General features: G+C 45.8%; 1 protein-coding gene across 2 annotated transcripts; it reads left to right on the top strand.

The window, feature by feature from the left end:
* Positions 1–35: 35 nt before the first annotated feature.
* LOC138662808 (zinc finger protein 250-like) lies at positions 36–27,558 on the top strand. 2 transcript variants are annotated; one of them, XM_069748767.1, is made up of 11 exons: positions 36–208; positions 17,006–17,155; positions 17,285–17,464; positions 17,547–17,670; positions 17,754–17,851; positions 19,368–19,517; positions 19,647–19,826; positions 19,909–20,032; positions 20,116–20,213; positions 20,412–20,502; positions 25,347–27,558. In XM_069748767.1, the coding sequence occupies exons 1-11, from the start codon at positions 182–184 to the stop codon at positions 26,534–26,536; spliced, it is 2,412 nt and encodes an 803-aa protein (XP_069604868.1). In that variant the 5' UTR covers positions 36–181; the 3' UTR covers positions 26,537–27,558. The 2 variants fall into 2 exon arrangements, with proteins under 2 accessions (XP_069604868.1, XP_069604867.1); XM_069748766.1 differs by having other exon boundaries at positions 25,344–26,621.
* The last annotated feature ends 431 nt before the right edge of the window (positions 27,559–27,989 follow it).

The raw sequence follows: 27,989 nt of genomic DNA, 5'->3' as shown, positions 1-27,989 counted from the left end.
CTCTCCAGGCAGACTCCCACTTACCTGATCTGTGACTTTGGAGAATGACCCAAAAATACCCCAAATCCGCCCTGACATCCACAGCTTCCTCCTGTCTGCTCTATGGAGGAAGAAGCGCCGCCCCCTCCGGTCACATGGGCGTGACGTCATCACAGGTCCTGTGCGCACAGAGCAGCCATATATGTGGAGTGCGGCTCTGCAGGTGGAGGTATGTGGAGATTCCCCATTACTGAGCGCGGGGACATTAACCCCTTCTGCACGGAGACTCTTTTGGGGTTGTTGTTGCCACTTTATAAGAATCATAACGTTGTTGTTCTGTTTCCTGTAATAGATACATACGAGCCAACTATGGAGGACAGGAAGTGAGGGAGCGGCTTGTTCTCCTAGTACGATACGATACGATACACTTTATTGATCCCGTGGGAAATTATGGTATCACAGCAGCACGACTCAAATCATAAAAATCATAAAGGAATTACATAGTTGACATGACAGTGGAGTTGACAGAAGAACATTATACATTATACATTAGAATAGGACATACACAACGAGTGAACTGAAATGTAGAGAAATAAGTAGACATTCACCTTGGTGGTTTAACCCTAATGTTATTGTTGTACATTCCCATGGCAGTTGGCACAAACGATACAGGGCCCCTTTCTTGGCCCCACACAGTGTAATGCCCCCATTATGCCCTGTAAGCAGGGTTCTGCCCCACACCCAGCTGCCTCGGGCACTTTACCATGAGCTGGTACCTCAGATTCTTCCCCGCACATGATGCTCCATACTGTATATTGGCCGCACATGATACTTCGTACCGTATAATGGACACACATAGCTACTCCTACACACGCGGCTGCGCTCCATACATCTTGTACACACACGGCTCCGCTCCATACACCTCGTACACACACGGCTCCGCTCCATACATCTCGTACACACACGGCTCCGCTCCATACATCTCGTACACACACGGCTCTGCTCCATACACCTCGTACACACACGGCTCCGCTCCATACACCTCGTACACACACGGCTCCGCTCCATACACCTCGTACACACACGGCTCCGCTCCATACACCTTGTACACACACGGCTCCGCTCCATACACCTCGTACACACACGGCTCCGCTCCATACATCTCGTACACACACAGCTCCGCTCCATACACCTCGTACACACGCTGCTCCGATCCATACACCTCATACACACACGACTCTGCTACATCCACACTGTAAACACCTCCTGACCTCACACATACACTTACCCTCGTCCAGGGCCATGGCAACCAGCAGAGTCCTGTACACAGAGGTCCTCCCAATCTATCATGTGACCCCTGACTCCTCCCTCCTGTGACCTCATCACAGGTCCTGTGTGCACAGAGCAGCCATTATGATTACGGTATGTGGTGTGCTGTTCTGCGGGTGCAGGGACTCAGGGAGCTCTCAACTGACCGGGTGATATTACACACCTCCCAACCAGTGCGGGACGATTAATGTCCCGCCCGGGATCGCGGGGCTGACTGTCAAAATCAGGACAGTCCTGCTGGATCCGGGACGGTTGGGAGGTATGCTTTCCTTTGCTTGGCACCCCTTCACTTTTTAGACACCTTATGCAATATATATGATTCCGATCACACAGTATCATGTTCCTACAGTACTGGCATCTCTCATAAAAAAGGTATTTTCACAGTACCGCCATACCCCCACACACAGTATAATGTTCTCATAGTACTGCCATACCCCCACACACAGTATAATGTTCTCATAGTACCGCCATACCCCCACACACAGTATAATGTTCCCACACTTGTGGCTTCCTGCAAACACAGGATAATGTTTCCACAGGACTGGCATCCCCCTCACAGACTGTATAATTTACTGCCCCCTACATGCACAATATGGTACCATCCACCTCACTGACTGCCTCTGGCCACCGACAATTAATAAATACTCACTTAGCCTCATTCTTGGTGCAGATACTAATGAACCCAGGATCTATGAGATATTTACCATACGATAGTTGGATAGGCAGGAGTGTATCATCCATAAAGGTAGCCCACTCGGTTGCTATGATGCCTATGAATTGACAGGGCTCGGTGGGGTGTGGTATTGGTCACCCTCTCCTTCCCATCATCACAATTTCAGCGATATCCACATTCCCATGACGGTGATACCGCTGAATAGATTAGTGAATCAGGGAGTGGAAAGCTCCTGATCCACCATTCAGCCTTCACTTCTGGGTCTGAGACTCCGTGCACTGCAGGCACAATGACGTCACTACATCACACCTGTAGTGCGGAGCCTCAGTACTCACCGCACAGACCAGAGCAGCGCTCCTCAGGAACCGGGTTGGCTGAGTAGTGTGTGTTTTTATTTCAAATATCAGGAATTGTGGAGGCATCATTAAGAGAAGAGCTGTTGGGACTCTCATACTGAATGTGTGGCTGGTAGGGGCCATTATACTGGGGTTGTGGTGGACGGTAAATGCCTCCATACTTATTGGGGGTTTTATTTTGTGTAGCAGGTTGTGGTGGCCATAATTAGAGATGAGCGAATATGTTCAGAAAACGACCGCTAAACATAAATTTGTCACGAATATTCTATATTTGGATTCATGATCGGTAACACGAACATTTTTCTTAAGATGGGAAAAAGTCGGCAACATTGGATAAAAGATATAATTAATAGAAGCTGGCAATACATGTGCCGCGTTTAGTAAAATCACAGCCACCAATGTGGGAGACTGGGGTTCAAATCCTGGCTCTGCCCTGTCGGACATAACATACCAGTAATGGTCCATAACACTGTGGTGCCTACCTCAATAAACATGAGTATCACGAGCAAAGAGAGTCATGCCTGCTTGGATTTGTCTGGATTAACAAGGTCCGCGTCAGATGTCGAGGAACCAGGACAATCTGATGATACCTGGGCTACTGGACCAAACCATACATGGACAAGGCAAGAGAACCTGGATCTGGAAAACTAGTCACACAACGTTTCAATATCATAAAGAGAAAGCTATTATCACAACTTGAGATAGGTCAACTGCACTGCAGATCCACCCCACATGAACTCCTGGAAAAACAACATGTGCAACCCCCTGAAGATTCTGATCCAACCCTGCAACTAGAGAGCACTGCAACTGGTCTGACAGAAGATCTTATATAAACTAAATACCATCAATACCAATTGTCGACTGCCAAGGCTCAGCAAAGAAACACCACCAGATAGTATGCTAGAGGATGCTAATAGAGCAACTCTTGCATCAATACCTTCCACCACCATAACTCAAACTAATAACCTGATCTATGCTACTGCCTCAGCAATAATAGAAATGCTTGGCTATATGTTGTGAATTCTGTTGTTAAGCTCCCTCCTGTGGTCATGAATGGTACTTCGGCTGGTTCTGTCCATGGGCTTCCTCTGGTGGTTGTGAGTGGGGCTGCGGCTTCTGAGGTTCCTTCCACAGGTGACGAGGTTAATTCGTTAGCTTGCTGCTCTATTTAACTCCACCTAGATCATTGCTCCATGCCACCTGTCAATGTTCCAGTATTGGTCTAGTTCGCTCCTGGATCGTTCTTGTGACCTGTCTTCCCAGCAGAAGCTAAGTTCCTGCTTGTTTTTCTCTGTTTGCTATTTTTCCTGTCCAGCTTGCTATTTTGATTTTTGTCTTGCTTGCTGGAAGCTCTGGGACGCAGAGGGAGCGCCTCCGCGCCGTGAGTCGGTGCGGAGGGTCTTTTTGCGCCCTCTGCGTGGTCTTTTTATAGTTTTTTGTGCTGACCGCAAAGTTACCTTTCCTATCCTCTGTCTGTTCAGTAAGTCGGGCCTCACTTTGCTAAATCTATTTCATCTCTGTGTTTGTAATTTTCATCTTAACTCACAGTCATTATATGTGGGGGGCTGCCTGTTCCTTTGGGGAATTTCTCTGAGGCAAGGTAGGCTTTATTTTTCTATCTTTAGGGCTAGCTAGTTCCTTAGGCTGTGTCGAGTTGCATAGGGAGCGTTAGGAGCAATCCACGGCTATTTCTAGTGTGTGTGATAGGATTAGGGATTGCGGTCAGCAGAGTTCCCACGTCTCAGAGCTTGTCCTGTATTGTTAGTAACTATCAGGTCATTCCGTGTGCTCTTAACCACCAGGTCCATTATTGTCCTCACCACCAGGTCATAACAGCTATACAACCAGAAAGAACAACAGAAGTACGTGCTCCCCTTGCAAAAGAAGACTAGACAAAGATCAAGGTGCCACGAAGGGAAGTCAGCAAACTATCAGAAATACAAAAGTGTGTAAATATCAAGAATAAAACCAAGCTGGACAAGTACAAATGCCAGACCCTAAGGCTAGGGTCACATTGCGTTAGGGCAATCCATTTAGCGCTAGCGGATTGCGCTAACGCAATGTTTTTTAAGGGGCCGCGTTTTGGGGAGAGCGGGGAACGGACCTTGGGCGCGCCGCGGACGCTGCAAACAGCGTCCGCGGCGCGCCACAAAACACCGGCGCATCGCTAGCGCGTGCCGAACATGGCACGCGCTAGTGATGCGCGTTCCCATTGCCGTGAATGGGCGCGCTAACGGACGCGTTGCACGGCGTTAATTTCGCCGTGCAACGCTGTCCGTTAGCGCGATCCCATTAACGCAATGGGAACCTAGCCTAACTCTAGAGACTGCTAAACAAAGGCTCACAGCACTCGCTGCAAGACAAGGCAGATACATTAGAGAAGCTGAGGCCAAGAAGATAAATGCCCTGTTCTCCAAACAACCATCCAAAGTGTAAAAAACACAACAGCAGTGCAATGTGGCTGCAATATCTGAGAATGAAACACAGCAACCACCTAGAGCAAGAACCAGTCACCATTAGAATTGAGCGACACGGATCGGTCATTTTCATAAGTCGCCGACTTTTGGCAAAGTCGGGTTTCATGAAACCTGACCCGATCCCTGTGTGGGGTCGGCCACGCGGTCGGCGACCTTCGCGCCAAAGTCGCGTTTCATATGACGCATTCAGCGCCATTTCTCAGCCAATGAAGGAGGACGCAGAGTGTGGGCAGTGTGATGACATAGGTCTCGGTCCCCACCATCTTAGAGAAGGGCATGGCAGTGATTGGCTTGCTTTCTGCGGCATCACAGGGGCTATAAAGGGGCGTGCACGCCGACCGCCATCTTACTTCTGCTGATCTGAGCATAGGGAGAGGTTGCTGCCACTTCGTCAGAAGCAGGGATAGCGTTAGGCAGGGAATATAAACCCCCAAACCGCTTGTGCTGTAGCGATTTCCACTGTCCAACACCACCTTTTCCTTGCAGGGACAGTGGAGGCTAGATTTCTGTGCATCAGCTCTGTAGCTTATAAGGCTCCCTGATAGCTGCATTGCTGTTTGTACGCCGCGGTGCAAACCAACTGCTTTTTTCAAAGCACAAATCCTGTTGCTCCTTCCTTTCTGCACAGCTATCTTGTGTGTTTGTCCACACTTTTTTGTGCAGCAGTCCTTTTTATTGCTGCCTTCCCTACTTTTCTGAGATTACTGTAGGGAGATAGTAATTGTAGTACAGTCCCATATATATATATATATATATATATATATATATATATATATATATATATATATATATATATATATATATATATATATATATATATATATATACAGTGGGGCAAAAAAGTATTTAGTCAGTCAGCAATAGTGCAAGTTCCACCACTTAAAAAGATGAGAGGCGTCTGTAATTTACATCATAGGTAGACCTCAACTATGGGAGACAAACTGAGAAAAAAAAATCCAGAAAATCACATTGCCTGTTTTTTTAACATTTTATTTGCATATTATGGTGGAAAATAAGTATTTGGTCAGAAACAAACAATCAAGATTTCTGGCTCTCACAGACCTGTAACTTCTTCTTTAAGAGTCTCCTCTTTCCCCCACTCATTACCTGTAGTAATGGCACCTGTTTAAACTTGTTATCAGTATAAAAAGACACCTGTGCACACCCTCAAACAGTCTGACTCCAAACTCCACTATGGTGAAGACCAAATAGCTGTCAAAGGACACCAGAAACAAAATTGTAGCCCTGCACCAGGCTGGGAAGACTGAATCTGCAATAGCCAACCAGCTTGGAGTGAAGAAATCAACAGTGGGAGTAATAATTAGAAAATGGAAGACATACAAAACCACTGATAATCTCCCTCGATCTGGGGCTCCATGCAAAATCCCACCCCGTGGGGTCAGAATGATCACAAGAACGGTGAGCAAAAATCCCAGAACCACGCGGGGGGACCTAGTGAATGAACTGCAGAGAGCTGGGACCAATGTAACAAGGCCTACCATAAGTAACACACTACGCCACCATGGACTCAGATCCTGCAGTGCCAGACGTGTCCCACTGCTTAAGCCAGTACATGTCCGGGCCCATCTGAAGTTTGCTAGAGAGCATTTGGATGATCCAGAGGAGTTTTGGGAGAATGTCCTATGGTCTGATGAAACCAAACTGGAACTGTTTGGTAGAAACACAACTTGTCGTGTTTGGAGGAAAAAGAATACTGAGTTGCATCCATCAAACACCATACCTACTGTAAAGCATGGTGGTGGAAACATCATGCTTTGGGGCTGTTTCTCTGCAAAGGGGCCAGGACGACTGATCCGGGTACATGAAAGAATGAATGGGGCCATGTATCGTGAGATTTTGAGTGCAAACCTCCTTCCATCAGCAAGGGCATTGAAGATGAAACGTGGCTGGGTCTTTCAACATGACAATGATCCAAAGCACACCGCCAGGGCAACGAAGGAGTGGCTTCGTAAGAAGCATTTCAAGGTCCTGGAGTGGCCTAGCCAGTCTCCAGATCTCAACCCTATAGAAAACCTTTGGAGGGAGTTGAAAGTCCGTGTTGCCAAGCGAAAAGCCAAAAACATCACTGCTCTAGAGGAGATCTGCATGGAGGAATGGGCCAACATACCAACAACAGTGTGTGGCAACCTTGTGAAGACTTACAGAAAACGTTTGACCTCTGTCATTGCCAACAAAGGATATATTACAAAGTATTGAGATGAAATTTTGTTTCTGACCAAATACTTATTTTCCACAATAATATGCAAATAAAATGTTAAAAAAACAGACAATGTGATTTTCTGTATTTTTTTTTCTCAGTTTGTCTCCCATAGTTGAGGTCTACCTATGATGTAAATTACAGACGCCTCTCATCTTTTTAAGTGGTGGAAATTGCACTATTGCTGACTGACTAAATACCTTTTTGCCCCACTGTATATATATATGTATATATATATATATATATATATATATATATATATATATATATCTTTAATCCACTTTCTGCCCCTGAAACTGTGTAGTGTGAAACAGTGGGCCTGTATTTTTCTGCACTTTCCCACACCTAAAAAGGGAGATTTATATTGCCAATCAGTGCATCTGTGCCAGTCCAGTCTGTTGTATCTGTCAGTCATTTTCTGCCACAGAAACTATACTGTAATACAGTGGGCCAGATTTATTCACTAGTCTTCCATATAAAAAAAAAAGGGGGAGCTTAATATTGGCAAATCTCTGCATCTGTGCCAGTCCAGTCTGTGGTATCTGTCAGTCATTTTCTGCCACAGAAAATATACTGTAATACAGTGGGCCAGATTTATTCACTAGTCTCCCATATAAAAAAAAAAAGGGGGAGATTAATATTGGCAAATCTGTGCATCTGCGCCAGTCCTGTCTGTGGTAGCTGTAGCTGTCATTCATTTTCTGCCACAGAAACTATACTGTAATACAGTGGGCCAGATTTATTCTCTAGTCTTCCATATAAAAAAAAAGAAAAAGGGGGAGATTTTTATTTCCAGTGTGTGCATCTGCGTCAGTCCTGTTAGTGGCATATCTGTCAGCCACTGTCTGCCACTGAAGCTGTGTACTGTAATACAGTGGGCCTGATTTTCCCTGCAGTCTCACACACCTATAAAGGGAGATTTAAATTCACAACAAGTTTGCGTCCACCTTCTAACTGGTTTTACAGTACCAAATACCGTTTGTTAGTTTGGTTACATTTTTCCAAGAATGAGGAAGTCTGGTGGAAGAGGTCGTGGCCGTGGGCGGTCATTGCCAGCTAGTAATGATGGTAGTGTTGGTGGAGCATCAGGTGATCGTGGGAAAAGCAATATAGCACCTAAGTCTCGAGTTGTTGAGCCAGCGTCGTCTGGCTACACAAGGCCTCGAACGCTCCCTTTTCTGGGAGTAGGAAAACCGCTTTTAAAGCCGGAGCAGCAGGAACAAGTTTTGGCTTTCCTTGCTGACTCTGCTTCTAGCTCTTTTGCCTCCTCTTCGGAAAGTGCAAAATGTAAAAGCAGCGCGTCGTCAGTGGATGTTCCCGGTCAGGGATAAGTCGCTTCCTTGTGTTCTTCACCCAGAACAACAGAGAAGGATGCGTCAGGCGACACAACGGGTTACTCCATGGAGCTCTTTACACATACCGTGCCTGGGTTAGAAAGGGAAATTGTTAACAGGCCATGCCCATTACAAGATGAATCGGACATGGAGTGCACAGATGCACAGCCACAGCCAGATTATTATGCTGTTCGTTTGACTCAGATCACAACATTGCCCTCACAGTGTACTGATCCAGAATCTGACCCTTATGAGACTATGGAGCCCCGTCACGAACGCTATAGCACTGGCTTACACGGTGACACAGAGGAAGGTGCACAGGACATATAAGAGGAGGTCATAGATGACCCAGTTGTTGACCCTGATTGGCAGCCATTGGGGGAACAGGGTGCAGCCGGCAGTAGCTCTGAAGAGGAGAAGGAGGAGCCGCAGCAGGCATCAACATCGCAACAGCTTCCATCTGGCAGGCCCGTATCTGGCCAAAAATGTGTGTCAAAACCTAAAACTGTTGTAGGACAGCGTGGCCATCCGGTTAAAGTAGCTCAGTGTGCAATGCCTGAAAAGGTATCCGATAGTAGGAAGAGTGCAGTCTGGCACTTTTTTAAACAAGTTCCAAATGATCAGTGCAAAGTCATCTGTAAGAAATGCTCAAGGACCTTCAGCAGAGGTCAGAATGTTAAAAATCTAAATACAAGTTGCATGCGTAGACATTTAACCACCATGCACTTGCAAGCCTGGACTAACTACCAAACATCCCTTAACGTTGTTGCACCCTCTCACAAAGAAGCTAGTCAGCAACGCTGCATCCCTTCCCTCACTGTAAGCCCACCGGTTACCACACCACCTGCAGCAAATGTGGAGGTTTCGTCGCAAGGCCAAAGCAGTCAGGGAATCACCAGGTTCTTGGTAGGAAACACTGTATGTAGGGCAACAGCAAAAATACCATCACCAACCCTCTTTGTCTGCCATGTCCGCCGGCACCCTTGCTAGTTCCACCATATGCAGCTATCCAGTCCAGCTCACCCTACAAGAGACTCTCGTTAGGAAAAGGAAGTACTCATCCTCTCATCCGCGTACACAGGGTTTGAACGCCCACATTGCTAGACTAATCTCGTTAGAGATGATGCCCTACCGGTTAGTTGAAAGCGAAGCTTTCAAAGCCCTGATGGACTACGCTGTATCACGCTACGAGCTACCCAGTCGACACTTCTTTTTGAGAAAAGCCATCCCAGCCCTCCACCAGCATGTAAAAGACTGCATTGTCCATGCACTCAGGCAATCTGTGAGTAGAAAGGTGCACCTGACAACAGATGCATGGACCAGTAGGCATGGCCAGGGGCGTTACGTGTCCATCACGGCACACTGGGTTAATGTGGTGGATGCAGGGTCCACAGGGGACGCAATATTGTGACAGTTCTGCCTAGCCCATGGTCTAGGAAACAGTTGGCTGTAGGCGTTCGCCCCCCCTCCTCCTCGTCCTCCAGCAGAAGCGAGAGCTCGTCCACAGACCGCAGTCGCAAGACCACTCCATCCGCAGCTGCCACTGTTGCACACGAGGTGTCCCATTATGGAACAGCTAGTGGCAAGCGTCAGCAGGCTATATTGGCAATGAAGTGTTTGGGTGACAACACACCGCAGAAGTTCTGTCCGAGTTCTTGCAGCAAGAAACTCAGTCATGGCTGGGCAGTGTACACCTTGAGGCAGGCAAGGTAGTGAGTGATAACGGAAGGAATTTTTTGGCTGCCATAGCCCTTTCCCAACTGAAACACATTCCTTGCCTGGCTCACACCTTAAACCTGGTGGTGCAGTGCTTCCTGAAAAGTTATCCGGGGTTACCCGACCTGCTCCTGAAGGTGCGCAGACTTTGCTCACACATCCGCCGTTCGTCCTGACACTCCAGCCGTATGAAGAACCATCAGCGATCTTTGAACCTTCCCCAGCATCGCCTAATCATCGACATTGCAACAAGGTGGAACTCCACACTGCACATGCTTCAGAGACTGTGCGAACAGAGGCGTGCTGTTATGTATTTGTGGGAGGATACACATACACGGGCAGGCAGTTGGATGGCAGACATGGAGTTGTCAGGTGTGCAGTGGTCGAAGCTACAAGACCTGTGTCAAGTCCTTCAGTGTTTTGAGAAATGCACACGGCTGGTTAGTGCAGACAACGCCATAATAAGCATGAGCATCCCCCTAATGCGTCTGCTGATGCAAAGTTTGACGCACATAAAGGAGCAGGCGTCTGCAGCCGAGGACGAGCGAAGCCTTGGTGACAGTCAGCCATTGTCTGGTCAGGAAAGTCTACTGGACGAGGTGGCGGGCGAAGAGGAGGAGGATGATGGGGATGAGTATTTTTTGGATGAGGAAGCTTCTCAGGGGGCAATAAAAACTGTTTCAAGGTTTTTGAGGGAGACAAGTGACGTTGATTTGCCCGAAAGTGCTCCTCAACCCAGCACAAGCAGTGAATTGACAACTGGAACATTGGCCCACATGGCGAATTATGCCTTGCGTATCCTAAAAAGGGACCCCCGCATTATAAAAATGATTACTGGTTGGCCTGCCTCCTGGATCCACGCTATAAGGGGAAACTGCAAAATATCATGCCACATGAGAACCTTGAACAAATATTGGCAACCAAACAAGCAACTCTTGTTGACCATTTGATTCAGGCATTCCCAGCACACAGCGCCGGTGATGGTTCTCACACGAGCTGCAGGGGGCAACAGGGCAGAGGAGTTAGAGGTGCACAAATCAGAAGTGGCGTTGGACGGAGGGGTTTTCTGACCAGGTTGTGGAGTTATTTTGCATTGACCGCAGACAGGACAGGTACTGCAGCATCAATTCAAAGTGACGGGAGACAACATTTGTCCAGTATGGTTACTAACTATTTTTCCTTCCCTATCGATGTTCTCTCTCACCCGTCATTCCCATTTGATTACTGGGCATCCAAAATTGACACCTGGCCTGAATTGTCCGAGTTTGCATTGCAGGAGCTCGCTTGCCCAGCAGCTAGTGTGCTATCAGAAAGAGTATTCAGTGATGCAGGTTCAATACTGACCGAAAAAAGGACTCGTCTGGCTACCCAAAATGTTGATGATCTAACCTTCATTAAAATGAACCACTCATGGATTTCTAATTATTTTGCCTTGCCCCACCTTTCCCGGTGGACACCTAGCTTTCCTGTAAAAAGGTCTTTCTTTTGGACTGGTCTTACTGACTGTTCCAATCTCTTAATTTGCAGCTGCTGTATGTCCAGCATACGACATGTTTACACCTCCCTAAATGGGCTGACTCCCCCCCCCCCCACGGGGCCGTCGTCTCGCCACTTGGCGCAAGCACCCGTGAGAGTGCCGTTTGGCTGAAGAGGTGGGTGTGCCCACTTTAGGTCGACTGCACTGGCACTGGGTCCCTCATAGTACAATGAAGTGTCTCTGGCGGTGGGGGGGTCCACCCCCCCGTGTTCCGATCCACCCCCCCGTGCTCCGATCCACCCCCCCATGCTCCGATCCACCCCCCGTGCTCCGATCCACCCCCCCATGCTCCGATCCCCCCCCCATCATACTTACCGATCCTCCTGGGGTCCGTCCGTCTTCTCCATGGGCGCCGCCATCTTCCAAAATGGCGGACGCATGCGCAGTGCGCCTGCCGAATCTGCCGGCCGGCAGATTCGTTCCAAAGTGCATTTTCATCACTGAGATATAACCTATCACAGTGATCACAATAAAAAAAATAGTAAAATGACCCCCCCCCCCCCTTTGTCACCCCTATAGGTAGGGACAATAAAAAAATAAAGATTTTTTTTTTCCCACTAAGGTTAGAATAGGGTTAGGGTTTCGGTATGTGCACACGTATTCTGGTCCTCTGCGGATTTTTCCGCTGCAGATTTCATAAATCCGCAGTGCTACACCGCTGCGGATTTATGGCAGATTTACCGCGGTTTTTCTGCGCATTTCACTGCGATTTTCTTTTGGAGCAGTTGTAAAACCGCTGCGGAATCCGCAGAAAGAAGTGACATGCTGCGGAATGTAAACCGCTGCGTTTCCGTGCAGTTTTTCTGCAGCATGTGTACAGCGATTTTTGTTTCCCATAGGTTTACATTGAACTGTAAACTCATGGGAAACTGCTGCGGATCCATAGCATTTTCCGCAGCGTGTGCACATACCTTTAGAATTAGGCTATGTGCACACGGTGCGGATTTGGCTGTGGATCCGCAGCGGATTGGCCGCTGCGGATTCGCAGCAGTGTTCCATCAGGTTTACAGTACCATGTAAACCTATGGAAAACCAAATCCGCTGTGCCCATGGTGCGGAAAATACCGCGCGGAAACGCTGCGTTGTATTTTCCGCAGCATGTCAATTCTTTGTGCGGATTCCACAGCATTTTACACCTGTTTCTCAATAGGAATCCGCAGGTGAAATCCGCACAAAAAACACTGGAAATCCACGGTAAATCCGCAGGTAAAACGCAGTGCCTTTTACCCGCGGATTTTTCAAAAATGGTGCTGAAAAATCTCACACGAATCCGCAACATGGGCACATAGCCTTAGGGTTGGAATTAGGGTTGTGGTTAGGGTTGTGGTTAGGGTTATGGCTACAGTTGGGATTAGGGTTAGGGGTGTGTTGGGGTTAGGGTTATGGCTACAGTTGGGATTAGGGTTAGAGGTAGAATTGAGGGGTTTCCACTGTTACGGCACATCAGGGGTCTGCAAAAGCAACATGGTGCCACCATTGATTCCAGCCAATCTTGTATTCAAAAAGTCAAATAGTGCTCCCTCACTTCCGAGCCCCGACGTGCGCCCAAACAGTGGTATACCCCCACATATGGGGTACTAGCATACTCAGGACAAACTGCGCAACAATTACTGGGGTCCAATTTCTCCTGTTACCCTTGTGAAAATAAAAAAATGCTTGCTAAAACATCATTTTTGAGGAAAGAAAAATGATTTTTTATTTTCACGGCTCTGCGTTGTAAACGTCTGTGAAGCACTTGGGGGTTCAAAGTGCTCACCACATATCTAGATAAGTTCCTTGTGGGGTCTAGTTTCCAAAATGGGGTCACTTGTGGGGGAGTTCCAATGTTTAGGCACACAGGGGCTCTCCAAACGGGACATGGTGTCCGCTAACGATGGAGATAATTTTTCATTCAAAAAGTCAAATGGCGCTCCTTCCCTTCCGAGCCTTACCATGTGCCCAAACAGTGGTTTACCCCCACATGTGAGGTATCGGTGTACTCAGGAGAAATTGCCCAACAAATTTTAGGATCCATTTTATCCTGTTGCCCATGTGAAAATGAAAAAATTGAGGCTAAAAGAATTTTTTTGTGAAAAAAAAGTACTTTTTCATTTTTACGGATCAATTTGTGAAGCACCTGCGGGTTCAAAGTGCTCACTATGCATCTAGATAAGTTCCTTTGGGGAGTCCAAAATGGGGTCACTTGTGGGGGAGCTCCAATTTTTAGGCACACGGGGGCTCTCCAAACGTGACATGGTGTCCGCTAAAGAGTGGAGCCAATTTTTCATTCAAAAAGTCAAATGGCGCTCCTTCCCTTCCAAGCCCTGCCGTGCGCCCAAACAGTGGTTTACCCCCACATATGAGGTATCAGCGTACTGAGGACAAATTGGACAACAACTTTCGTGGTTCAGTTTCTCCTTTTACCATTGAGAAAATAAAAAAATTGTTGCTAAAAGATAATTTTTGTGACTAAAAAGTTAAATGTTCATTTTTTCCTTCCATGTTGCTTCTGCTGCTGTGAAGCACCTGAAGGGTTAATAAACTTCTTGAATGTGGTTTTGAGCACCTTGATGGGTGCATTTTTTAGAATGGTGTCACTTTTGGGTATTTTCAGCCATATAGACCCCTCAAACTGACTTCAAATGTGAGGTGGTCCCTAAAAAAAATGGTTTTGTAAATTTCGTTGTAAAAATGAGAAATCGCTGGTCAAATTTTAACCCTTATAACTTCCTAGCAAAAAAAAATTTTGTTTCCAAAATTGTGCTGATGTAAAGTATACATGTGGGAAATGTTATTTATTAACTATTTTGTGTCACATAACTCTCTGGTTTAACAGAATAAAAATTCAAAATGTGAAAATTGCGAAATTTTCAAAATTTTTGCCAAATTTCCGTTTTTGTCACAAATAAACGCAGAATTTATTGACCTAAATTTACCACTAACATGAAGCCCAATGTCACGAAAAAACCGCTCAGAACCGCTAGGATCCGTTGAAACGTTCCTGAGTTATTACCTCATAAAGGGACACTGGTCAGAATTGCAAAAAACGGCCAGGTCATTAAGGTCAAAATAGGCTGGGTCATGAAGGGGTTAAAATATTCAGTGGCCCTGTCCTACATTTACACCAGTAAATACTTTGCACCAAATAACAATGTCTGAAAGTCAGCAGGGGAGCCCACCCCTGTACCTAAGTATGCCACCCTTTTTTTTTTTTTTTTTGCGAGACATTAACATCTAGGTATTATTTTGGAGTACTAACTGTGTCAGACAATCCTTCCAATTGTCCTCCAGTGACCACACCAATGCTGCCTGTGTACCCCTGGAACCTATTTAAAAGTGCATAGAGCCTACTTTTTTTTTATTTTAGGCCTACTAAGTCTGTCTGCGGTCCCTCCTTCCAATAGTCCTCCACTGACCACACAAATGCTGCTTGTGTACCCCTGCAAGATAATTGAAACTGCATTGAGCCTATTTTTTTTTTATTTTAGGCCTACTAAGTCTGTCTGCGGTCCCTCCTTCCAATAGTCCTCCGCTGACCACACCAATGCTGCCTGTGTACCCCTGGAACCTATTTAAAAGTGCATAGAGCCTACTTTTTTATTTTAGGCCTAGTAAGTCTGTCTGCGGTCCCTCCTTCCAATTGTCCTCCGCTGACCACACCAATGCTGACCGTGTACCCATGTAACCTTTTTTAAACCTGCATCGAGCCAACTTTGTGGTGTAAGGCCTACTAGCAGTGTCTGTCTGTGCCACTCAATACAGCTGTCCTCTTAAAAAAAAACTGAGCTGCAATTGTCAGGTTTTCAGCCTATCGGAATTTTAAAACTGCAGTGGGGCTACTTGTTTGGTTGGGGCCTACTAACAGTGTCTGCTGCTCCAAGGTGTTCTCCAGGTTGCCTTTCTTGAGCTTCGATCTTCAGGCTCTCGTTAAATAGTTTTTAATCTAACAACTGCAGTGGGGCTACTAGTTTGGTTGGGGCCTACTAACAGTGTCTGCCGCTCCAAGGTGTTCTCCTGGTTGCCTTTCCTGAGCTTCTATCTTCAGGCTCTCGTTAAATTGTTTTTAATATAACACTGCATTTGGCCTACTAGTTTTGTTGGCCCTACTAACTGTGTCTGCCGCTCCTTGCTGTTCTCCACTGAACAAAGCAGTGCCGCCTGTTTACTACTGTTACCAATTTTGAACTGCATTTAGCCTACTTACTGATTTGGGCCTACTCACTGTGTCAGCCTCTCATTACAGTTGTCCTCCACTGAACAAAGCAATGCCGCCTGGTTAGTCCTGTTACCAATTTTGAACTGCATTTAGCCCACTTTATTATTTGGGCCTATATCTGTGTTTCCTCCTCATCCTGCCCATTGCCCAGCCAGTGCTGGATGAGTCTGCTGGTACACTGACCCAGACCGCTACATTCCCCTTGCACGCTACACAGCCAGAATGTGACCCTGCTGAAAGTCAGGTTCCCCTTCCCGCATACCATACCACCTTACACGGGGACAAAGAGGAAGGTGCAGATGAAAGTGCAGGTTCCTTCATCAGGTGGGGTGGCATACTCATTGGCGACATCACTGGCACAGGGTCCCTCATAGTACGCAAAAGTGTCGCTGCCGGTGGGAGGCGCCCCCGCCGTGCAAACACACCGCCGTACTTTGAGGGGCCCTGTGCCAGTGCCAATGAGAACGAGTGCCTGCTTGCTCAGGATCACATCACTTGCAAAGTTGAAATACTTACCTCTCCCTGCTCCACTGCCGTGATGTGGTTCACGTTTCCTGGGTCCACTAAATACTTGAACCAGCCCTACCCCCCACAACTTTAGCCAAATGACCCCCAATTTCCAATGCCTAACTATTATTATAAGGTAAATTAAGATTGACAAGCTTCAGTAACAAGAATGGATGTTTTTGCCATTAAAATGGGCACAGTAGGTGTTTTCCTGGCCTCCACTCACTGCCGACTATGCTCCCCCATTGACTTGCATTGGGTTTCGTGTTTCGGTCGATCCCCGACTTTTCGCGATAATCGGCCGATTTCACTCGACTCGACTTTTGAGATAGTCGGGTTTCGCGAAACCCGACTCGACCCTAAAAAAGTAAAAGTCGCTCAACCCTAGTCGCGTGTAATGAATATCTCCTGCAGTATTGCTAATGCTGATTCCAGGGTCGGTAAATGAGACGAGAATTAGCGTTATGGAAGATGAGTCCATGAGGAACGTTTTCAGCTGCAGACTCCGACGAGGAATCTGCTTGTTGTCTGTGGCCTAAATATATAGGATTTATTAGTAGATGGAAAGAAGGAAACTAAATACTGTAAAATAATAAATCTCCTCATATGTTTCCCTTATTATCTCCAATAATTGTATTATTACAGGATTCTTATGATGTTACATCGGCTCATCTTCTCTTTCAGGTCTCTACAATATCGGATCCTCTCAGTGAAGATCTTCTACAAAAGAAAACTTTCCTGATTTACCCATCAAAGATGGATATGGACAGAGACAAGATGGCGGAGAGGATCTTACACCTCACCCTAGAGATCCTCTTCCGGCTTACTGGAGAGGTGAGAGATTCTGATGACGTCACATTACATCATTCTTATCTATGGCAATAACAGATGGACAGAACTGGAGAGGTGAGGACTCTGGAAATGTCTGTAGTGAGATTCATTAATGTGTCTCTCCATTACCAGGATTACACAGTGGTGAAGAAGACCTCTAGTGATCGCTGTCAGGACCCTGTGTCTGAGGTATGTGGAAGACCCCTGAGCCCGATCACGGGGCCTCCACCTCACCACCTGATCCATGGGGACATCAATGACCAGAAGATCCTAGAACTCACCTACCAGATGATTGAGCTGCTGACTGGAGAGGTGACACTGCTGGGAATGCTGGGACATTATACAGTAACACTATGAAGGGATCGGGGGATGACGGTATCATTGTATGTGTCAGGTTCCTAAAAGGTGTCATGATGTCGCTGTCTATTTCTCCATGGAGGAGTGGGAGTATTTAGAAGGACACAGAGATCTCTACAAGAACGTCATAATGGAGGTTCCCCAGCCCCTCACATCTCCAGGTAATAGACAGGACTAAATACACACGGCCTATAATTATCTGTATGTAAAGAATGAATTCACTCCCTGTATGTGTTTCCTCCAGATCTATCCAGTAAGAGGACAACACCAGAGAGATGTCCCCGTCCTCTTCTTCCACAGGACTGTAACCAAGAAGATCCCAGTGCTCCTCAGGATCATCAGGTAGATGGAGAGAAGGTGTCAGGAGATCTCCCCTATGATGTGTAGACGCCGCTATACCCCCCACACAGTAAAGTTCCCCAGTACCATCATCCCATCACACACAGTATAATCTTCTCACAGTACCGCCATACTACCACACACAGTATAAAGTTCCTACAGTACCTTCATCCCACCACACACAGTATAATCTCATAGTACCGCCTTACCCCCCCCACACAGTATAAAGTTCCTACAGTACCTCCATCCCACCACACACAGTATAATGTTCTCATGGTACCGCCATACCCCCACACACAGTATAAAGGTCCCACAGTACCATCATCCCACCACACAGTATTTTGTTCCCACAGACACAGGATAATGTTTCCACAGGACTGGCATCCCCCTCACACACAGTATAATGTCCCCACAGTACTGCCATCCCCCCACTTTTTAATGTTCCCACAGCACTGCCCCCTACATGCACAATATGGTACCATCCACCTCACTGACTACCTCCGACCACTGACAATAAATACTCACTTAGCCTCATTCTTGGTGCAGATACTAATGAACCCAGGATCTATGAGATTTCCCATAAGATAGTTGAATAGGCAGGAGAGTATCATCCATAAAGGTAGCCCACTCGGTTGCTATGATGCCTATGAATTGACAGGGCTCGGTGGGGTGTGGTATTGGTTACCTTCTCCTTCCCATCATCACAATTTCAGCGATATCCATTAACGGTCAAGTGGGAAGAGAGATGCTACGTGCCAGAATTGGTGCATCTTAGAGATGTGCCTTTTCTGGGTGGCTGAGAGCTGATTTTTTTTAGCCTGGGGCCACCGTATCAATGGTCCTTCCTAGGCTATTAATATCAACCCGCAACTGTCTGCATAACCTTTGCTGATTATTAATTATAGGGGGACCCCACATCAATTTTTGGGGAGGTCCCCCATTTTAATAACCACTAAAGGCTAAGTATACAGTTGTGAGCTGATATTGCTAGCCATGGAAGCTCCATGGGTATTACCCACTTCCTAGGCTATAAACAAACATCTGCATGTGAATCTGACCTGAGGTCTAACGTGATAGAAGATTACAGTGCGGGGAAGACGGGAAATCTTCATATAGACAGCCGGTGGTGATGGAGTCAGTGACCGACTCTGGCCAAATATGTCTCTAGAGCCGTAGTAGAAGATGATGATGTCGTCCTCATCATGAAGTAGTTATTTCTCATGTCCCGTGTAATGAATATCTCCTGCAGTATTGCTAATGCCGATTCCAGGGTCGGTAAATGAGACGAGAATTAGCGTTATGGAAGATGAGTCTATGAGAAACGTATTCAGCTGCCGACTCCGAGGAAGAAACTGCTTGTTGTCTGTGGCCTAAATATATAGGATTTATTAGTAGATGTAAAGAAGGAAACTAAATACTGTAAAATAATAAATCTCCTCATATGTTTCCCTTATTATCTCCAGTAATTGTATTATTACAGGATTCTTATGATGTTACATCGGCTCATCTTCTCATTCAGGTCTCTACAATATCGGATCCTCTCAGTGAAGATCTTCTACAAAAGAACATTTTCCTGATTTACCCATCAAAGATGGATATTGACACAGACAAGATGGCGGAGAGGATATTACACCTCACCCTAGAGATCCTCTTCCGTCTTACTGGAGAGGTGAGAGATTCTGATGAAGTCACATTACATCATTCTTATCTATGGGAATAACAGATGGACAGAACTGGAGAGGTGAGGACTCTGGAAATGTCTGTAGTGAGATTTATTAATGTGTCTCTCCATTACCAGGATTACACAGTGGTGAAGAAGACCTCTAGTGATCGCTGTCAGGACCCTGTGTCTGAGGGATGGGGAAGACCCCTGAGCCCAATCACGTGGCCTCCACCTCACCCCCTGATCCATGAGGACATCAATGACCAAAAGATCCTAGAACTCACCTACAAGATGATTGAGCTGCTGACTGGAGAGGTGACACTGCTGGGAATGCTGGGACATTATACAGTAACACTATGAAGGGATCGGGGGATGATGGTATCATTGTATGTGTCAGGTTCCTATAAGGTGTCAGGATGTCGCTGTCTATTTCTCCATGGAGGAGTGGGAGTATTTAAAAGGACACAGAGATCTGTACAAGAACGTCATAATGGAGGTTCCCCAGCCCCTCACATCTCCAGGTAATAGACAGGACTAAATACACACGGCCTATAATTATCTGTATGTAAAGAATGAATTCACTCCCTGTATGTGTTTCCTCCAGATCTATCCAGTAAGAGGACAACACCAGAGAGATGTCCCCGTCCTCTTCTTCCACAGGACTATAACCAAGAAGATCCCAATGCTCCTCAGGACCATCAGGTAGATGGAGAGAAGGTATCAGGAGATCTCCCCTATGATGTGTAGACGCCGGTGAAGGTCTTGTGCTCAGTCTTGTTTTATCCACCAGTATTATATGTTTTATACTTGTGTAATGAGAACGGTGGAGATGGCAGGATTAGAGCTGATCATAGATGTGACTTCTCCATCTGTCGGTGACTTTTATAATATTTGTTTCAGGGTGAAGATCTGACCCACATTAATACTACAGAGACATATGTGAGGGGGGATGAGTGGTGTAAAGAGGAGATTCCCACATATGGCTACCCAGGTGAGTACTAACCACTAAATGCAGAGAAGTCACAGATTCTTCTCATCACCGGCTGTGGCTGCTTTATCGGTGGTGTAGTCCGGCCGTATTACCATGATCATCATTTTGCCTCTAGACCACAACATTCTCCCCCACCCAAAACTGTTCAAATGGCTTTGGGCATTGAAAGCCCTTTTCTATAGAACTTACAACCCTGCCTGCAGGAGATGTGTTGGCTCCAGCCCTGGTTTCATGGATTCACTCCACCTCATAAATTACATTGTTTTTGATCCTCAGAAATTCAGATTACTGCACAATCTCTCCTGAAATGAGGAGCAATATTATTTTCTCTAATCTTCTGGTCAGGATTCATAGTAGCTCTAATGGTCCACCATAAATGAATGCTACTCTGGTTTACTGTTGGAGTTCTCCCATCATAGATACGTTGTTGTTGGGGATGTAATATAGAATAAAAAATGTCTTTTTTTCACCTGTTCATTCTGTATGATAGTTTGATTGTGGTGGGATTGGCCTGCCTCACTTATGAGTCTGTGGCTTTGTGCACACGATGCGGTTTTTGCTGCGGATCCGCAGCGGATTTGACGCTGCGGATCCGCAGCAGTTTTCCATGCGGTGTACAGTACAATGTTAACCTATGGAAAACAAAAACCGCAGTGCACATGCTGCGGAATATTCCGCGCGGAAACGCTGCGGAAAAAAAGAAGTAGCATGTCACTTCTTTCTGCGGATTCCGCAGCGGTTTTCAACCTGCACCAATAGGAAAGTGCAGTTGAAAACCTGCAGAGGAATCTGCAGAAGAAACCGCGTGAAAATCCGCAGTGGTTTTGCACTGCGGATTTTCCAAATCCGCTGCGGAAAAATCCGCAGCAAAATCCGCAACGTGTGCACATACCCTGTAACTCCCTGATAGTCTTAAAAAAACCCTCTCCATCGCCTCTTCCAAATGCCTAAGATCCAGACTTAAAGGGAACCTGTCAGCAGGATTGTGCTCAGTGACTACAGACACTGTCAGGTCGGTGCCGTTATACTGATTACATTGATACCTGGGGATGAAATCCGTCTTGTGGTTGTTGTTTAATCTGTATTTGTAGTTTTATTATGAGGCTTAGGAAAAAAAATTACATCCATCAAAATGTCACCAGCGGCGCCTGTCCAGTAGCATCTATCTCTTACTTATAGACTGAGCAGGTGCTGCCATCGCCGGTGACATTTTGCTGGATGTAATTTTTTTTTCTAATCCTCCCAATAGCCACAATATTATAGGCATTATCAACAATAATATCAACACTATTATATGCATTAGGTAAAAATGGGGGCAGGCCAGTGAGGGATCAGCGACCAGTCATAGACCAATACAGATGAATATGTAATCAGAGCGCCACATAAAGCCCCGCCCACAGCCCCGCCCCAGAGCACGAGAATCTCATTAACTGAAAACTACAAATACAGATTAAACAACAACCACAAGACGGATTTCATCCCCAGGTATCGGTGTAATCAGTATAACGGCACCGACCTGACAGTGTCTGTAGTCACTGAGCACAATCCTGCTGACAGGTTCCCTTTAAGACATCTCCACTCTGCACTATTATACACAGTTCTCTTTAAATGTGTAATATTTCTTCTTGAAACTCATCTGACAGAAAATATTGGAGCTTCCGATAGTTTAGATTGTGATGTCACCGAGCCCCGTGCTCTAATTATCCCAGAGAGGTTTCACTACTAGCTGCTCATTTATTACTGACTAGATGGTGGCCCGATTCTAACGCATCGGGTATTCTAGAATATGTATGTAGTTTATTTATGAAGATTTCAGAATAATGCAATGAATACACAGGATTCGGCTGGCCGGGCGCGACCAATTAGCGAAGCGTGGTTGAAATCCCGCTCGAATTTGTGGCCGGACTGCGTCTGTTGCTGATTGTTCGCTGCCAGCGGGGGGCGACCAATTAGTGAAGCCAGTGCCAACTCCAGGTTTTTGAGGGCCCGGGCGAAAGAGTCTGACAGCCCACATAGCATAAAACACAGCAGACGTAGTATATAGCACAGCAGACGTATTATATAGCACAGCCCACATAGTATATAGCACAGACACGTAGTATATAGCATAGCCATGTAGTACATAGCCCAGCCCATGGAGAATATACCGCCCCAATGTCGCTGCGACCAATCAGCGATGCGGGAGACCCTCTGTTCCCAGTAATGCCTTTGCGGCAATAACCCGCTATGATGTAGCAGTCTCGCGATCTGGGGTCATTGTCGCAATGCATTCTTGGGACCAGAGCGTCGCGAGGAACGGGAAAGGCTGCCGCGGACGCCGGAAGGTGAGAATATAATATTATAATTAATATAATATAATATTTTAACATTATATGTTTTTACTATTGATGCTGCATAGGCAGCATCAATAGTAAAAAGTTGGTCACACTTACAGGGGTAATGGCAGCTGACTGGAGGGGAGTATGGAGGGGGCACTGACTGGAGAGGATTAGGGAGGGGCCAATTTGCGGCCGGACTGTGCCTGTCGCTGATTGGTCGCGCCCAGCCAGCCACGATCAATCAGTGACACGCGATTTCCGTGACCGAGAAACAAACAGACAGACAGATGGTGCACTTGGCCCAAGTAAAGATGGTGACTACACAGGTGTGGCACACCAGTGCAAATAAATAATCTGCAGCAGTGCTCACACAGAGTATGCACAGTAACTGGATCATAACCTATTAGTAACACCCTGTGGCGGGCTGCCCAGTGCTAACTGTAATGTGTCCTGTGTGAACAGAGGCCACAACTTACAAAACCACAGGGCGTTACTAATAGGCTAGGATCCAGTTGCTGTGCATACTCTGTGCGAACACTGCTGCAGATTATTTATTTGCACTGGTGTGCCAAGCGGCCAATCCCTGATTGTAGGCTGGCTGTCTCATTTTCTATTACCGCACTTGTGCAGTCGCCATCTTTACTTGGGCCCGCTGCACCATGATTTGAGGCCTAGACAGGTAAGCACCTTTGTCTGTTTTTCTGTGGTGTTTTTTCTAGAATAGTGGAGGTTTCTTCTTCCCTTTTTTTTCCTCCTGTTGTGGTTCATGCTTTGAGCTTTAGTAGGGTGTGGTACTTTCCAATTGGCTGAAGTAGGGAGCAGATTACTCCAGCTGGACAGCAGGAACAGATCCCAGATGAGATTGGACACACCATATGCAGAAGCCCTAATATGACTAAATGATGGAAAACCAGAATAGTCGAAATCCCCATAAAGTGATTCCATTTTATAAATTAATTCACTCAGGGTTATAATGTATATGAGTGACTATTTTGACTCCACTTTTCGGAAATGAACACGCAGTGGATGTTGGAGAGTGAAAATTACACATTTGCCATTTTATTACCCAGCACATAATGCCCAGATTGTGCTCCAGGAGACACACACCGCAAATTAAGTGGATTCTTCTCACTATAATATTGTAAGATACAGGGATCCTAAATGTTGTTAGAGCACACTGCAAGACTCAGAAGTGAGAGCGGATTTTGCTCAATCGGTTTATAGAAACTCTGTTGGTTTTTAACAACCTTTGAGCCACTAATAGTGTGGAAACCTCTGTTTTTCCATTGACAGATGATGGACCTGAGTGGGGACTTGTTTTTGTTAGATGAGAATTGATATTTTCGCCTACATAGCAACAAGCAAGGAAAGTATATGCACACAAAACAGGGATCGCTAAAAAAAATAAACAATTCTTTATTATAGAACACATACAATTTAAAAACACTTAAAATAGTCCACAACATGGACTGAAAAAAATCAAGATCCATAATAGAGTATAATACTCGAGAACCCGTTAGCCTAATAAATGACAGTCAGACTATCAAGCAATATCCCTGGAATAAAGAGCATCAATGTGTAACACTTATCAACCAGAGGAATATGCCCCATTTACCATATATAGATGCTGTCAGCACAATAGCTGCACAATGCCACAGCGAGAGCAAAGCAATCTATACAATCTCAGCACCAAAATGCGCATAATCACAGTGGCATGGTAAAATAAAAAAACATGGGAACATAATAAAGAAAACACAAGTATATAGAAATGTGATACAAGTCCTACAGTCTCCCCTGTGTACAAATAATTCGACTAATTGGGTCCATGGACCCACGCGTATCGACACCTGAAGTGTCTATGCACATTTTGGTGCTGACATTGTATAGATTGCTTTGCTCTCACTGTGGCATGGTGCAGCTATTGTGCTAACAGCATCTACATAAGGTAAATGGAGCATATTCCTCTGGTTGATAAGTGTTACACATTGATGCCATTTATTCCAGGGATATTGCTTGATACGCGGACTGTCATTTATTAGGGTTCTCGAGTATTATACTCCTTATTTTGGATCTTGATTTTTTCAGTCCATGTTGTGGACTATTTTAATTGTTTTTAAATTGTATGCGTTTTCTAATAAAGAATTGTTTATTTTTTAGTGATCCCTGTTTTGTGTGCATATACTTTCCTTGCTTGTTGCTATGTTTACTATTGATATGCATTAGGTGATCCCAATTTATTTTGAGGTGGTGCCTGCTCATACCTATTTACTTTATTTTCACCTACATAACATTGATTGGTTTCTTTTTATTCGATATTTGGGAGGCAGAATGAACAAACAGTTGAACACCACACACTACTGGTTCATCCAACAAGGTTTTCTATTAGACTATGAACAGTCATTGTCTTGGTAAATAATTAGTTGTTTTTTTACATAACTTTCCATTTTTATGGACAGTTTAAGTAGAAATGTTCAATAATATAAAACTCAAACAATTTTTTGTAACAAAATATCCTTATCTTAGCAGATGACTGTACAAGGAGATCAGAGGGACAGTTGACATCTTCAATTTTTAAATCTGATGATCTTGAGATCCTACAAGATACAACTGAAGTGATTGCTGTTACTCCAGATACATCATCATCCATTCACAGCAAAGATCCATCATCTGATCCTATGACACAGGTCCCATCTTCTGATTCATTACCGACTACTAAAGAAAATCAAAGTCACAAAAGAGGCATTAAAAAACAGACTGCTCCTAAAGCAAAGAAGTCATTTTCATGTTCAGAATGTGGGAAATGTTTTAACCATAAATGTCGTCTTGTTAGTCACCAGAGAACCCATACAGGGGAGAAGCCTTTTTCCTGTTCAGAATGTGGGAAATGTTTTAATCGGAAATCGGTTCTTGATATCCACCAGAAAGATCACACAGGGGAGAAGCCTTTTTCCTGTTCGGAATGTGGGAAATGTTTTAATCGGAAATCGGTTCTTGATTTCCACCAGAAAGATCACACAGGGGAGAAGCCTTTTTCCTGTTCAGAATGTGGGAAATGTTTTAATTGCAAATCGGCTCTTAATATCCACCTGAGAGCTCACACAGGGGAGAAGCCTTTCTCCTGTTCAGAATGTGGGAAATGGTTTAGCCAGAAATCGAATCTTGATAGCCACCAGAGAACCCACACAGGGGAGAAGGCTTTTTCCTGTTCAGAATGTGGGAAATGTTTTAATCGGAAATCAGTTCTTGATATCCACCAGAAAGCTCACACAGGGAAGAAGCCTTTCTCCTGTTCAGAATGTGGGAAATGGTTTAGCCAGAAATCGAATCTTGTTAGTCACCAGAGAACCCATACAGGGGAGAAGCCTTTTTCCTGTTCAGAATGTGGGAAATGTTTTAATCGGAAATCGGTTCTTGATATCCACCAGAAAGCTCACACAGGGAAGAAGCCTTTTTCCTGTTCAGAATGTGGAAAATGTTTTAATCGGAAATCGGTTCTTGATTTCCACCAGAAAGATCACACAGGGGAGAAGCCTTTTTCCTGTTCAGAATGTGGGAAATGTTTTAATTGGAAATCGGCTCTTAATATCCACCTGAGAGCTCACACAGGGGAGAAGCCTTTCTCCTGTTCAGAATGTGGGAAATGTTTTAGCCAGAAATCGAATCTTGATAGCCACCAGAGAACCCATACAGGGGAGAAGGCTTTTTCATTTTCTTAATGTGGGAAATATTTTATTTGGAAATCAACTGTTAATAAACATCAGAGATGTCACATAGGGAAGATGCCTTTTTTATATTCAGAATGTTGATATTGTTTTAACCAAAATTGGATCTTATAAACGAGATACCAATTCACTGCGCTATGCTGATGCAGCGCCCCAGAGTCCTGGTCTTTGCAGTAATGTCGCTCTGCCACTAGAGGAGTGATGTCATGTCTGATTGCACTAAAGGAGTTCACCTGACCAGGTATCACAGTCACACATTACACTTCACACTCCGGCCACCAGGGGGAGCAAAAGGCACTATGTATTAGGCCACTCCTCACACTCTGGTAAAACTGGGGGTTGGATAGGAAGTTAGTCAGAACGCAGCCTGGGAGAGCTCCAGGGAGGACCTGTCAGGGGTGGGTTCCTGGCAGGTACCTAGCAGAAGGACAGAACGCAAAGGAGCCGCGCCTGCACTACCTTGCGGAGACATCCTAAGGAAGGACACGAAGCGAAGGATATTGTGGAGAAGTAAGAGAAGCGAGATCACAGCACAAAGGAGAGCCAGTAGGAGTCGTGCCCCGACATCGGCAACATCCTACTGAGGGGCGTAGCCGGTGGCCGGAACGCCGAGGAAGTAACTGACTCCAAGCATTACTTCAAACAGCGGCAGGATAGTTGATTATAGGTTGGCTGTCTACCTAAAATCACCTAAGCAGACATAGGGGGCAAACGTGGAGAGGGGCGTCTCTAGGGTCCCAGAATAGCTCCGAGCCTTCCCGTCAAACGGGTGCGTCCTATCCAGATAAACTTGGGGGACGGAGAGAGAGAACAAACGAATACAAAAGTTGTGAGGACTATCCCGAATGCTCAGCAGGGAAGAACTACAACACACAGGCGCTAGTTGGTAGGCACTGATTTCCACCTGCAAAGGGAACTCTGGATGTGCACTCGGACCGGCCGGTCTCAGCCAGCCCTGTTAACAGTGCTCTGGATTGCGGATCCCGAAGTCATCAGTAAAAAGGTAAAGAGACTGCAACCTTGTGTCCTCGTTATTAACTGCACTTCACACCATCGCCATCTACACTACTGGGAAGCCCTGGGGATATACTTCACCTGTGGGAAGGTATACCATCTAGCTGCCATTCCATCACCCCAGTGGACCCCCTCAGCAGCGTCGGTCACCCTGACCGAATACCACAGGTGGCGTCACGAATCCTTGACAAACTTACACCACCCTTTTATTGTACTCCCCTTAGCAGGGTCACGGACCGGGTCCAGCCACCGTGACAACCCTAGAACCGAGACAGAGAGGACCGGTACCGAGTAACCCGCGGCCCTGGGTCTGGGGGCGCTCCACTGAGATAATAGAGAAAGAAAGAAAAAAAAATACTCACTCTGTGATTGTGTTAATATGGAGCATATATCAGGAAACTCATAAGAATTAAATCTTTCTGGTGGTCACTGA

This window comes from Ranitomeya imitator, chromosome 2 (assembly GCF_032444005.1).
Source record: "Ranitomeya imitator isolate aRanImi1 chromosome 2, aRanImi1.pri, whole genome shotgun sequence".
Taxonomy (NCBI): domain Eukaryota; kingdom Metazoa; phylum Chordata; class Amphibia; order Anura; family Dendrobatidae; genus Ranitomeya; species Ranitomeya imitator.
This window is presented reverse-complemented; position numbering and strand designations above follow the sequence as displayed.